General features: G+C 41.7%; 1 protein-coding gene across 2 annotated transcripts; it reads right to left on the bottom strand.

Moving 5' to 3' along the window:
• Positions 1–4,221: 4,221 nt before the first annotated feature.
• On the bottom strand, positions 4,222–13,288 carry LOC111959029 (ttk protein kinase). Of its 2 annotated transcripts, none has more exons than XM_023980438.2 (25): positions 13,175–13,288; positions 12,678–12,770; positions 12,321–12,543; positions 11,651–11,757; positions 11,214–11,357; positions 10,883–10,994; positions 10,668–10,752; positions 10,234–10,343; positions 10,066–10,147; positions 9,769–9,877; positions 9,350–9,572; positions 9,122–9,228; positions 8,888–9,031; positions 8,506–8,672; positions 8,150–8,289; positions 7,557–7,689; positions 7,282–7,374; positions 6,900–7,057; positions 6,130–6,281; positions 5,868–5,992; positions 5,683–5,757; positions 5,370–5,546; positions 5,169–5,268; positions 4,937–5,022; positions 4,222–4,849 (listed from the first exon to the last, which is right to left on the bottom strand). In XM_023980438.2, the coding sequence occupies exons 2-25, from the start codon at positions 12,766–12,768 to the stop codon at positions 4,763–4,765; spliced, it is 3,030 nt and encodes a 1,009-aa protein (XP_023836206.1). In that variant the 5' UTR covers positions 12,769–12,770; positions 13,175–13,288; the 3' UTR covers positions 4,222–4,762. The 2 variants fall into 2 exon arrangements, with proteins under 2 accessions (XP_023836206.1, XP_023836207.1); XM_023980439.2 differs by having other exon boundaries at positions 12,678–12,785; positions 13,175–13,263.

Raw genomic sequence — 13,288 nt, 5'->3', positions numbered from 1 at the left:
AATTGATGAGGGAAAAAAAAATTTAATACATTTTAGAAAAAGGCTGTAAGGAAAAAAAGGCCGTAAGGAAAAAAATACATGCATTCAGAATGGTCTGAATACATTCTGAATGCACTGTTCATTAGACTGCTAGCATGTTGACTTTCAAAAGACACATCATTGGCCCGAAAGGTGAGTCCAACGAAGCCAGGCTTTTCTAGTGTTAATCACTGGCACGGCGACCAATCAAAGTAGATCAGCTTTGTATTAGGTTACACGCTGCATATTAAAACACCCTAAAAGTACATTTAGAGAATAGTCTAACAGTATGCTAATACACACAATAAGGTACGAGGGGTTGTGGTATAGGGCCAATATACCACGGCTAAGGGCTGTTCTTGGCACAGCGCAACATGGAGTACCTGGATACTTAGCCGTGGTATATTGGCCACATAACACGAAGCCCTGATATGCCTTATTGCATCTCAGGGCTTACCAACCTAATTGGTTGGTAAGCCTTATTGCTATTATAATTTGCTGTTATAATCCCGCTACCAACCTAATTAGAGCAGTAAAAATAAATGCTTTGTCATACCCGTGGTATACGGTCTGAAATACCACAGCTGTCAGCCAATCAGCATTCAGGGCTCAAATCACCCAGTTTATAATAATAATAGGCCATAGCCTATATAGACTAGAACAGTGGTCACCAATGTTAGGATTTATGTTTATGCACTATAGGCTGTTTAGCATATTGGTTGAAGAGGAATATTGTTTTGTTACACACACACACAAACAATACAGAGGGGGGTGTGTGTGTAGGTGTAAGGACTGACCAACACAGGCCATAAAAGCTGTGGACAGTCTGGAGAAGGGAGGGGTGCATCTCTCTAGACCACATATGTCAGAGTCAAGGCCCGCGGGCCACATCCGGCCCGCGAGAAGGTTTTTTACGGCCCCTGGGATGATCTTGATTTATTATTAGAACCGGCCCGCAGACCGCAGCAAGCCGGCAGCCCGCAGATCTTTTACACGCACCAATACTACATTTCCCACAATGCAACGGTGACGCAGTTTGCCCAGAAAAAAAGGCAACTCTTTTTAAATGTGAGTCTGAGCAGAAACACCATTGCCGAGAGAGTAGACTAGTTGTCCATCAATCTAAAAGAGCAGCTTGTGAAAAAGGGAAAAGATTTCATTGCATATTCCTTGGCTGTGGATGAGAGCACCGACATTTCTGACATTGCCCAGTTGTCAATTTTCATCCGCGGAGTGGACTCCAGCCTAAGCGTGACAGAGGAGTTTTTGGCTTTACGTCCTATGCATGGCACAACTACGGGGCATGATTTGTATGAAGAGGTGTCAAGATGTGTAAATGAGATGGAGCTGCCTTGGGAAAAACTCGTGGGTTTGACAACCGACGGAGCACCTGCGATGTGTGGACACAGGAGCGGACTGGTGGCGAAGATACGGGAAAAGATGGAAAGAAGGCAAACGCGACAGGTGAGCTGACAGCTTATCATTGTATCATACACCAGGAAGCGTTGTGCGGTAAAGCCTTGAAAATGGAGCATGTAATGAGCATCATCACGCGCACAGTTAACTTTATCAGAGCCAAAGGTTTGAATCACCGCCAGTTCAAGGCATTTCTGACGGAGTTAGAAACGGAGCATGGTGATTTGCCTTATCCACAGAGGTGCGATGGCTAAGCCAGGGAAAGGTGCTTCAAAGATGTTCGAGCTTCGTGAGGAGATTTGTCTGTTCTTGGACAGCAAAGGGAAAGACACAACACAACTCCGAGACGAAATGTTTCTGTGTGAAATGGCTTTTCTGTGTGACATTACGAGTCATCTGAATGCAATGAACTTGCAGCTGCAGGGTCGGGATCATGTCATCTCTGATATGTACAGTACAGTGAAGGCATTTAAAACCAAACTGACTCTGTGGGAGACGCAGATGCGGAAAGAAAATTTGAGCCACTTTCCCAGCTGCCAGACCATGAAAGAGAAGCTCTCTACCAGTGCGTTCCCGAGCGCACAGTTGGCTGATAAAATAGGTATGCTTGCCGCTGACTTTCGACGCCGATTTGCTGACTTTGAAGCACAAAAAAGCAGGTTGGAACTGCTCGGTAACCCATTTGCTGTTGACGTGGAAAGCTCACCACCAAACCTCCAAATGGAGTTGATTGACCTCCAATGCAATGATGCACTGAGGGCAAAAATATGCGGCAGTGGGTGCTGCGGAGTTCGCCCGTTTCCTCCCGACACAATGCCCCAGCTGCGCATCCAGGCTGCTCAAACGTTGTCTATGTTTGGCAGCACATACCTGTGTGAACAACTGTTTTCTTTGATGAACCTGAACAAAACATCACACAGAAGTCGACTTACTGCTGAACACCTCCACTCAATTCTGAGGATTTCCTCAGCTCAGAGCCTTACCCCGAACATTGATGAACTTGTGGAAAAGATGGGACACCACCAAGTATCACCCTCAACCTCAAACAAGTGAACATTACTGTGCAATCACATATTTAGAGTTTTTACTCAGTTCAAGTTTAAAAGTTAAAGTTTAATATTTGTTTTCACTGCATGTTACTTCTCCTTAAACAAAGTGTTGTTTTTGATTAATAGATTTTTGCACTTTATTTTATTGTATTTCAATCCAATTATATTTTAAAAATATTTCAGTTGAGTGGATGATAGAAAATTGCTATTATTGTTTTTTTCTTTGAAGTAAATTTAGCCCACTTTTGCTAAAATAGAAAATATAGGCTACTGATGGTGCTTGAATACCGGTTTCTTTCATTTAATGTTCATGTTATGGGGATTTTTATAATAAAGGAAATTTGTCTTTTGTGTCTGTTGAAAATTAAAGATTACTGACAGAGCCATAAGAAAATATTGCTTTATTTATCTGATCATATTGGAATATATTTGTTAGGTTTTCAGTAGGTTCAATTAGGTTCACTAGACTATATGCGTCATTTAAAAAATTTTCAATGAACATTCGAACAGTCCGGCCCTCGGCTTGTAGCTAAATTTTTTATTTGGCCCTCCGTCCATTTGACTTTGACACCCCTGCTCTAGACCAACCAGGAGTTTAGAATACTGGACAATACCATATTAGGAACTGTTTCAGTGTAGAATTGACAGACACAAGACGGATCTAATCTACTCAGCAACCAGATGTGGACAAAAGAGACGCAAAGCAAAGGCGGGGCAAAGTCTAAACCACGCCCCGCCTCTACTGTGATAGGCCAACAGACGCGTTAAAACTACGTCATCACGGTATAAGAACAGCTGTTTACGTACTTCTTGCCAGTTCCCTGTTAACCCTGCGCGGTGATACAGCGAACCCGTATATACGAAAATTGCATTTGCCATCCATTGTTTGCGGTAATTAAACATAAATAAAGAAAGTTAGCAGACCTTGCTTTTTATTTATCCTGATTTATCCTGTAAATAAAGCAACATTCTAATTCATTATAGGCCTAAATGAAATAAAATCTGGTACTATATACTAAATCTATGTAAGATGTCCTTAAAATGTATCGAGTGTCCTGAAAGGCATCTGCCCAAATGTATTATTGTCAATATATACCATATCCCTTTCCCACCCCCTCCTTGCTATGAATTTTACCAGACTGTAAATGCATGTTTAGGCCCGTGCTTGATTTGGCCTGAAATAGGTGCCAGTACTCATTTATATTTAGGTGCAGGAACTCAATACTTTTGAGATTATATAATATAAGAGGTGCAAGGAACACTTATCAGAATCAAATCTGAGGTGCCTTTACTCAGTTCCGGTGACCTCCTGCCCAAGTCAAGTACTGCGCTCAGGTAAAAAGACAACTAATGACCCGTTTAACCACACTGCTACCCTTAAAGACCAAAAAGCTCATTTTTGTTTTCATGAATTATTACAAAAGCCCATTTTGACTTTGTGGCTGTGCTATCGGGTGGAAACCATTCCTGGGTGCAAAAAGGTGAAAAAGAGAGGAAGATGTCTGGCGTCATGAAGAGCATGGAACAGTCATCCTGATGGAGGTATTAGGAAACAGTGCACGCAGTGTTGGTCCATTTTCATAGCTCTCCCTGATGTGGTGCTGAAACCCTTTGGTTGGTCTTGATATGAATTATTAATATACACTGAAGTCAACCCATTTTACATTCAGCAGCTTATCCTACCAGTGCCAGTAAAATATATAACTACAGATGAAACTGACAGCTGAAATAAACAAACATCGGTTAGCTAGTTTATTTGTTGAGCATTTTTTGTGGTTACATGTTTGAGAGTACAGTAAAATGTATAAAGTAAAGAAACACAAAAAATGTCAGTCTTAAAAAAATAAAGCCCCCAAAAAAGTGTAGATCCGTATCCGTCAAGATGCAAGCAAGGGGAAGTCACGAGGACATGAGAGGATAAAACATGGAGATGGTAGAGCGCTGTAGGGCAGATATGGACCCTGCTTAAAAAAGCTTCCTTCTTTCCTCTCATCCTCTGTGTCAGCACTGATCCAACATACTTGGATAGAATAAAAGTAAAGGTTCCACTTTATAGCTTTCACCAATCCAGACATGTCAGATCAGTGATTACTTCAAGAAGGGGAAGGAAGGATACATTTTCAAAGTATTCAAACAAGGCCAGTGTACTGCCAAGCAGGATCTATTTTTCGGGTTGTGCTGAAGCATGGGTAAAGCACGACTTAGGCTATAAATGGAGTCCCATCTGCTGACACCTATGGTGGTTTTTAGGCCATCAGTGGAGCATCTACATGGCCAGATCACATCTTCCAGTTGAGCAGGCTGGATGACTTTACACACCCTGCAGCATCCACTTTTCGACCACTGTTACACATTTTCGCCAAGTTCTGTCGATTGCAGAGAAGATGCCAGTCAGTTAAAAGCAAATGACGATAAGATTAATATTATTGGAAATTGCACATTGTTATGCTTACATTAGCAGCCCTGGCAATGCTGTTGGGAGACTGTAAGGCAGCGAGCTCGTTGAGGATCCTCTTCAGATCGTTATTGTCAGGTGGTGCTGAAAGGAGATATAGAGGAAGACAAAATTAAAGTTGTTGCAATTCCTTTTCTTCTATATATATATATTTAATTTAAAAAAAAAACACTTTGGTATTATGGCAGGTATAAGTTATAAATATGCATAATGTGTGGGCGTTTATGTACATGGCACAGGTGACTGTTGCTGAGACTGAAGCTTTAGGTATGAATGCTCCAGCAGCTCTGCGATGGAAATCCGCTCTCTTGGGTTTCGTACCAAGCACCTCTGGTGGTAAAAAAAAAAACCCAACATATCCCATCAGATCCATGTAATTCACAGTAAATCAAAACTCAACCAAAAAGCCAATACACAGCGGAATCACTCACCTTCAACACATCTAGCAGATCCTTCTCTGCAATGTCAGGGAACTCTATCTCATGGGTCGGGTCAATGATGGCGTGTAGCTTGGTGATCTGGTTGGTGATGGTCTGGAATGGAGTCTTCCCATAGGTCATGCAGTACATGATGCAGCCAAGGGACCACACATCACCTTTAGTACTAATCTATGAATCAAATCAACAAAAACATTTATTACATCATTACACATGCATAATCTTCCAACGTTGATATAAATGAGTCCATATGGAATATGCATGTATTAAAAAGACATTGTTTTGGAAGGAAGGGACATCAGCTCACCTTAAAGCGTGCCTTCCCTGGCTGGGATGAAGTGTCTTTGATGGCTTCGGGAGGCATGTAGTTCAAGGTCCCCACCTGTGTTGAGGATTTTTTCCCTCGAAGATCAATATCCTTATTTTGGCAAGCTTCTGGTTATGTATACATACATTATGAACTACAGTTGGAGATGGGGGTTGTGCTCTTACCTGAGAATCTTTCATAATGCTCGTCACATCAGGCTGGATGCGGTTTGCAATGCCAAAGTCGATCAATTTCAGCGAGGCATTGACAATCACAAAATTGGCTGGCTTCAAGTCACTATGGACAATGCCTACACACACAAAAGTTACTGAAAAAACTAAAAAAGATTCTTATAGAGTGCAATGTTTGGGTATGAGGAACTTAGAAAACATAATTGTTACTGATGAAGAGAGATACGGAGTTCAAGACAGATGGAGAGATAATAACCATGTTTGTGGATGGTCTGGACTGCCTCCAGCATATTCTTCCAGTAGAACTTCCTCTCCAGCGGGTTGACAGTTTTACGGTTCCGTAGCCAGGTGTTGAGGTCCAGGTTACCACATTCCATTAGCATGTAGATGTAGCTGTTGGTTATTTCACTGGAACACAAGAGAACTCGACTGATAAAATGCACTGCTCACGGGGAATCCCATGACATGTATAGTGGGATGGAACAGAGGACCACAATCGAAATACGTTGTGTTGGGGCCTCCTGAGTGGCACAGCGGTCTAAGGCACTGCATCGCAGTGTTGAGGCGTCACTACAGCCCGGGGTTTGATCCCTGCAAGCTAACTTCACTCGTCAGTTGAACGGTGTTTCCTCCGACACATTGGTGCGGCTGGCTTCCAGGTTAAACGAGCAGGTGTTGAGAAGCAGTGCAGGTTGGCGGGTCATGTTTCGAAGGACGCACGATTCGACCTTCGCCTCTCCCGTTGGGGAGTTGATACAAGATTGATGAGACAAGATCGTAACTACCAATTGGATATCACGAAAAAAAAATAGAATTACGTTGTGTTATCCTTAATCTTTTCTTCTTCTTCTTCTTCTTCTTCAAAAAAAGAAAAGAAGTAGTGTGACCATGTATTTTATTTTTATGTACCAGTACCACCAGTTTTTGTGTTTTGGATGTACAGTGTATGCATTTATCAAAAAATCAAAATAATTTATTGCTAGACCCAAGCGGAATAAGTCAGAGTAGCAAACACTGAACACTCACTAATCATACAGCTTGATGATCTGATCACTGTACTGCTGCAGGTGAATGAGATGCTCTATCTCATTCTTGTAGCTCTCCACTGTCTGGGGATCAGCCTCCTCCAGGTTCACATACTTCACAGCAAACAGCTGATTCCGTTGGTCCAGAACCTGGTACACCTGAAATGACAGAGGACCTACCATCAAACCAGCTGAAAAACCAGCTAATCGACCATCAACCACCTGTAGTACTTCCCTGTTATCTTCCGGTTTCAAACAAATTGAAAGAGGGAAGTACAATCTTAAATTGTCTAACAAGTAACTATCTTTTGTTTTCCGTTGCACAATGTTTTTGAGAGCTTTTGTTACATTGTGCCCTAATGAACAAGACAACTAGACCCTACCTTACTGGATCCACCTCGGCCAATCATTTTCAGGACAAGGAACTGTTTGCCCTTTATCACGATGGACTCGTTTGAGAGAGCAGCGGTGGAACCCTGAAGTAAGGGACAAGTGCAGTCATTCAACCATCAAGTTCACATTTCATTTGACATAGGCCTATAACTTAAACAGAAAACTCACACATAGAGAACATAACTAGGGCCATGAGTTCGTTCCTCCTGACCTGATGGCGTCTCAAGTGATCAGGGAAATCCCATGGATGGCGTTTGTGGTTTACCTGGTGGGTCTGTTGGGCATAGGACACCTGGCTGAGGGGGGTGCACGGCTGCTGCTGGGCAGGGCCGGCTTTATGGGCTGCTGAGAGAGGGGCCGCAAATGGGGGGTTCCTCTTGACCACGGGGGTAACGTAACTGAGGAGAGAAGGGAATTCAAATGTCAAAGAAAGTCCTATTTTTTTGCATCACTGCTTCCCATCTTTCCTCTTGAATCCAAGACGAAAAACACTCACAGATCTCGCCACGCTGTCTGCCGTGACTGTTACTTAAGCCACGTCACAGGATGGATGACAGTCTAAACTTTGCACTATGACGGTTCAGATTAAAATATGATCATTTTTCAAGAGGTAGTTCTCAAATTAACCTTTTCAAAGTAACTTTAGTTAATAAAAATATATTTTGTTTGGAGGGTAGCTTTGCTGTAGCGCAACTTCTTGCAGTGGGAAGTAATATTTTTCAGGGTAGCTTCCCCAACACTGACAATACCATTTCCTAATATATCTCAGGACCTGAAATAGAATCATTAGATTATGGTGATTAGGATCACTGCACACAAGCTTTTATGTCAGATATATGTCCACTCCAGCCCCCTCACCTGTTGGCCCTGGGGTCTTTGTAGTTGGGCGTCTGGCAGGCGACAGGTGGGTTGAGTCTGGACGGGAGAGGGAGGGATGGGGTGGGCAGAGAGTCCACCAGACGTGGAATGGGCCTGAGATTAGGAGGAGTGTGCTTCTCCTGATGACGACCAAACACACACACAGATAAACCCAAAGGTTAAAATAGAAGAATCCAAAAGAAAACATAAGTGTTAAGTGTCAAAACAGAGGCAAAAAGAGAAACAGAAATGTAGTTAACTCAGCCATAAGAATGAACAAACTAAATTGGAGTTTGATGCCAGCACTTATGTTGACGACACAGTAGTAACCCCAAAAATAAAAGAGCAAGCCAAACCTCTGGAGACACGACTCGGCTGACACGGGCTGGCATTTTCCACCCTGAAGACAGCTCCATGCTAGAGGGTTTGGGCTGTGTCTGGCTCAGAGGTAAACGGGCGGGAATCTCCGGCTCCCTCTCTCTACCATAGTTTGACAGACTCAATGACCCGTGGGACTGTGGCTCTGTAAAAAGAAACACGCATAAGGAATCTATTCAACTAAAACTTACATCGGGTTTGCAAGCTTTAAGCCGTTATCACTTTGTAGTCAGGATGAACAGGGTCATGTTCATTCGGTACCAAACAAGAGAAAACAGAGGGACTACATTTTCCATTGCATGCCCTAACGAACACCACCAAGACATACAGCATAATTGACTAAATGTAAATGAAACCTACCTGGGACACACTCTCGGTCTTCTGCGGGGAGAAACTGGTAATTCCCAGCTTTTAGCTTCTGCATTGCCGTCTCAATTAGTTCAGTGGGCTTTGCGTTCACCTGAAGGGCTTTCTGTAGTATTGAGGTGCCTTTCTTCACCTGACCTTTTGGAAGAATATCAACAAAAATCTCTTTAGTATCAAAACTCTATATTACGCACAATCGTTTATGTAAAATACAAATGGGCAATCTACCTTGAGCCACCTCAAACTGAGCATGTGCTATGTGCACAAAGGCAAAGCCTTTGCAGTTGGATCTCACAATGATGAAGTTGTCCCGAGCATCATCTGGGTCATCAATACTACGGAGGACATTTTTAGACAGCCATCAAACCAATTCTAGAACACTAGAAACACATCTGAATACATGCATGTTTTTGGTTGGTTTTTTTTATGTCCAAAAATATCCTGAAGTACACTCACCCTATGAGTTCGGCAAATCGGACCAGCATCTTGACATAGCTTTCGTTTCTGCTGTACATTCCCAACGGCAGTCTGGAGAACACTCTGGAATAGCAGTCCTTAAGCTTTAGGAGAAGGTTGGTGTCTGTCTGAGGATTGCCCCTCTTCTCCAGCTTTGTCAGATAGAGCCGGCAAGCCTCAGGGGAGTTGGAACCGATTATCTGGTTTATATTGTCAGTGGTATCTACCATTGAAACAGCAGAGAACAAAAACTCGATATGAGTGAGAAACGTTTTTCCCCACAAGTTTACCATTCCGTTAGTGAGCACCTCTTTGAATATGTGGGTGTGCGCCAACTAATGCTTTTCACTAAACACAGCTTTTTTACACCGTCAACTACTAGGTCAAAATGGTTTCACTTCAATGTAAAAGGTACCTACCTTCCATCCTAGTGGGATCTCTCCTATCTTGCCTGTGCAGCAGTGTAGTGGTGGAGTCCACCATTCCCATGTCCTCCCATGGGCATGGCTCAGGGCTAATGATCGGTGTCTGAGGGAGCACATCAACAATGATATGATTGTCCAATCAACCCGTCTTGAAAATAGGATTATGTAAGATATCACATGCTCTGCTCTCCATGTTATTTTATATAATTGTAAACAGTTGGGCCGGGGGTAGAAAAAAATCTTAGACAATCTATAATTACAACTGAAACGGTGGGATTTTCATTCACAGACCTTTAGATTGAGGAAGTCCCCATCTTCAACACGCTTTTGGGCTGAGGACAAGGTGAACATGGCACTTGAACCAGATGTTTGCCTAAAACAAAGTTCCATTCATCAGTTTAGGCGTTGTAATCCGGTGTTTCCTTGAAATAGGTAAAAAAAGAAAAAGTAAATGCTTACCTGGACAAGCTACTTGGGATGAGAGCCTCCCTCCTCTTCACTCGTCGTCCATCATTATCATCATCATCCATTTCTGAGATAGAGCGGTGGACTACAGGCACTCTCCCTGGCTAGAAGGGCAGGATAATAAAGAACAAGAGATGATTTAAAGCCAGAGAAGTGATGGGAAAAACTACTTTAAAACAAGATATGATATTCTCACGATACTTAGGTACCGTTACGACATGTATTACGAATCTCACGATTCTATATGTATTGCGATTCGATACTGCGATTCAAAGTATCGATACAATATTGGAGTCAAAGTATCGATACAATATCATCCAAAGTAATATTGCGATATGTAACTGTATCAACCCCACCCCAACACTATTTAAAACTACTACTAATAAAAACTCATGTAGGATCTTTAAAAGACTAAAATCAAACTTTACTATGCCAAGGGCTCTCTTTCGTTGAGACCCAGACCTCCAAGCTGGAGCCTGGTCCTCTAGGGGTCCATTCCGTGGTTCCATTGTTCTATGGGAATGAGAAGAACAATGTCAACAACAAAAATTTCACGAGACAGAATAGAAGAATGTAAATACAAACAGAGAGAAGCTTGGTGTGAGAACTTGGCACTGTAAAAAACAAAAAACTTGTCTTTTACCCTGAAGAAAATATACTGGAGAGCTGCAAGTCGCCTGTACCATCTGAGTTTCTGGAGACACTGCGAAATTCTTTGCCATTTTTTGCAGAACAATTTATATTATAAGTTGAGACTGAAAGAAAAAAAATTGACAACACATTATTAAGACAATCAATATACAGTACTAAAACCCTAAAGTAGCATAATAGTGATTTCATTCAAATCTAGGGTGAAGAAACATGTTCATGTATTATACTATTTTTTGTCTTTGACGTAAAAAATATAAAAAAATGAAGATGGGCTTCCGGTTAATACTGATCTCAAATGGGATTGGAAATTGGACACAACTAACCTGGTACATTTTCTTTATCCTCAGAGGAAAGAAGTTCTGCTTTGCCCAGTGTCAAGTTCTGCATAGCAGCCTCCAGCAGGTCATTGGGTTTGGCATTCAGTTCAATGGCCCTTTGAAGTATCCAAGTACTTTTCTTCGTGTTGCCTTTTGAGATGGGATAGTAAAGAAATAATAATCTTACTGACTAGATACCAATAATACTTTCCTGCAGCAGTATGGAGGTCCTGAATGGGAGTTTCACAGATTGGACTGATGCATTCATCATTGTCAGGACATGAATAACATGTTAGAGATTCAATATTTGCTCTGTATTGGGTGAATATGAAAAAGCTGGTAAAACCATGGAGCCAAAGTTGAGTAAATAACCCAAATTGTGTTGCCTGTGTGTATAAATCATCTATGCCAGTCGACCCAAAGATTGTTGTGCATCTCTCTACCTTGAGACAGTTCAAACTGAGCGTGTGCAATGTGGACAAAAGCGAAATCCTGGCAGTGTGTAGTCGCAACATTGAAGTTGCCCTCTGCCCCACTGGGGTCTTGAATTCTGAAAGAAATTAAAAGGACTCATTCGACCATATAAAGGAAAAAAATAAATACCACAAAGTTGTCTGTTAAAGGGGCAATCTGGGATTGGTACATACATTTTTAGACTTAAATTCTGAAATAAGCCATTGATTTTTTGAATAAAATAATTTACTGGTGTAAATGCCTCCAGAGCTTAGTTCAACTGTCGGAATCCGTCAGAGACCCCAACATATAAACTTATTTTACTTCCATTATTTGTAAACCATGTAATTGTAAACAAACACTGAATAGCTTCAAAATGTTGATAGAACTATTATTTTGAGCTCATGAATGGTCAGTCCTTGCATCCATGAATTTGAGAATGGTTACATTTTTGCTAGCCTTATCCCTCAGCTGTTAACCAAAAAGTGGCAGTGTGGCCACTTTGTAGTTTTCCCAAATCCTAGATTGCCACTTTAATATTATTAATACACACCACACATTGTATTTAACTGATGTAGCTAAGTACAGTCAACAGAGGAACATGTTGCAAAACAAAGCTCAAGCCTCTCATGGTACACAGTATGATCATGGTTCACTCACACATTCAGCTCTGCAAATCTGACCAGCATTCTGGCATAGCTCTCATTTTGGCAGTGTTTYCCCAGTGGCATAGTTGAGAATACACGGGTATAGAAGTCTGTAAGCTTTGTGAGATGACTAGGATCCAAGTGAGGGTCTCCTTTCTTCTCCAAGACCATCAGATATGCGAGACACGTTTCAGGSGAATTTGAGCCAATGGCCTGGTTGATATTATCAGTGTCATCTGCATGAAAATGGGAGGAAAAAAGACAGTGAGTGCCCGTTTGCAAACTCAGTAGCCTTCTATGGGCATATCATTATGTACAATATATGAGGCATGTTGTCTTCGCCATGGAACGAATGAAATGGTTTTATTACCTTCGATTAGACATCTTGTTTTAATTCGGTCGAGCTTCTGACACAACATGGCAAGTTGGTGCTGTCTGTCTGTATGTTCCTCCTCCAACATCTCTGCAAAGAATGTAGCTAACGTCACCGTCGATTCGTTAGCTAATGGATATTGAGGTAGCTACTGACTGTACGCCTAGCTAGCTATTCACAGATATGACATCTACGCTATAGTGCGATATATACTCCTGATGTCTGAATCAACAAGCAGACAACGGACCCTGATGTAAATAACCAGCTCGCTGGAATGTGTGTTGCTAAGTTAACGTCCTTAGTTAGCTAACCATTTGCATCTCGTCTAGCCAAAGCAATGCTAGCTTAGCTAATAACGCGTTAGCTACTAGTTCTAGCTAGTTAGCTACCGGATTGTGGCGTATGCCGTAGCACAGATTTGCAAGGAAAGAAAACTATAAAGCAATCAAAAATATATATTTTTACGTCGTACATTAGATTAAACCGCATCTCACCTTTTTATAAATGTAGTTTCACGTGAAATAATTATACTTCCCAGCTAAAAAAAAAATCAACAACTTCAGTCTGTCTGTTTATAACACACTTTCAAATCTACCACGTCCAAGTAC

This window comes from Salvelinus sp. IW2-2015, linkage group LG35, assembly GCF_002910315.2.
Source record: "Salvelinus sp. IW2-2015 linkage group LG35, ASM291031v2, whole genome shotgun sequence".
In the NCBI taxonomy this organism is placed as follows: Eukaryota; Metazoa; Chordata; class Actinopteri; order Salmoniformes; family Salmonidae; genus Salvelinus; species Salvelinus sp. IW2-2015.
Note: the sequence above shows the minus strand (reverse complement) of the source record. Positions and strands in the feature narration are given on the sequence as shown.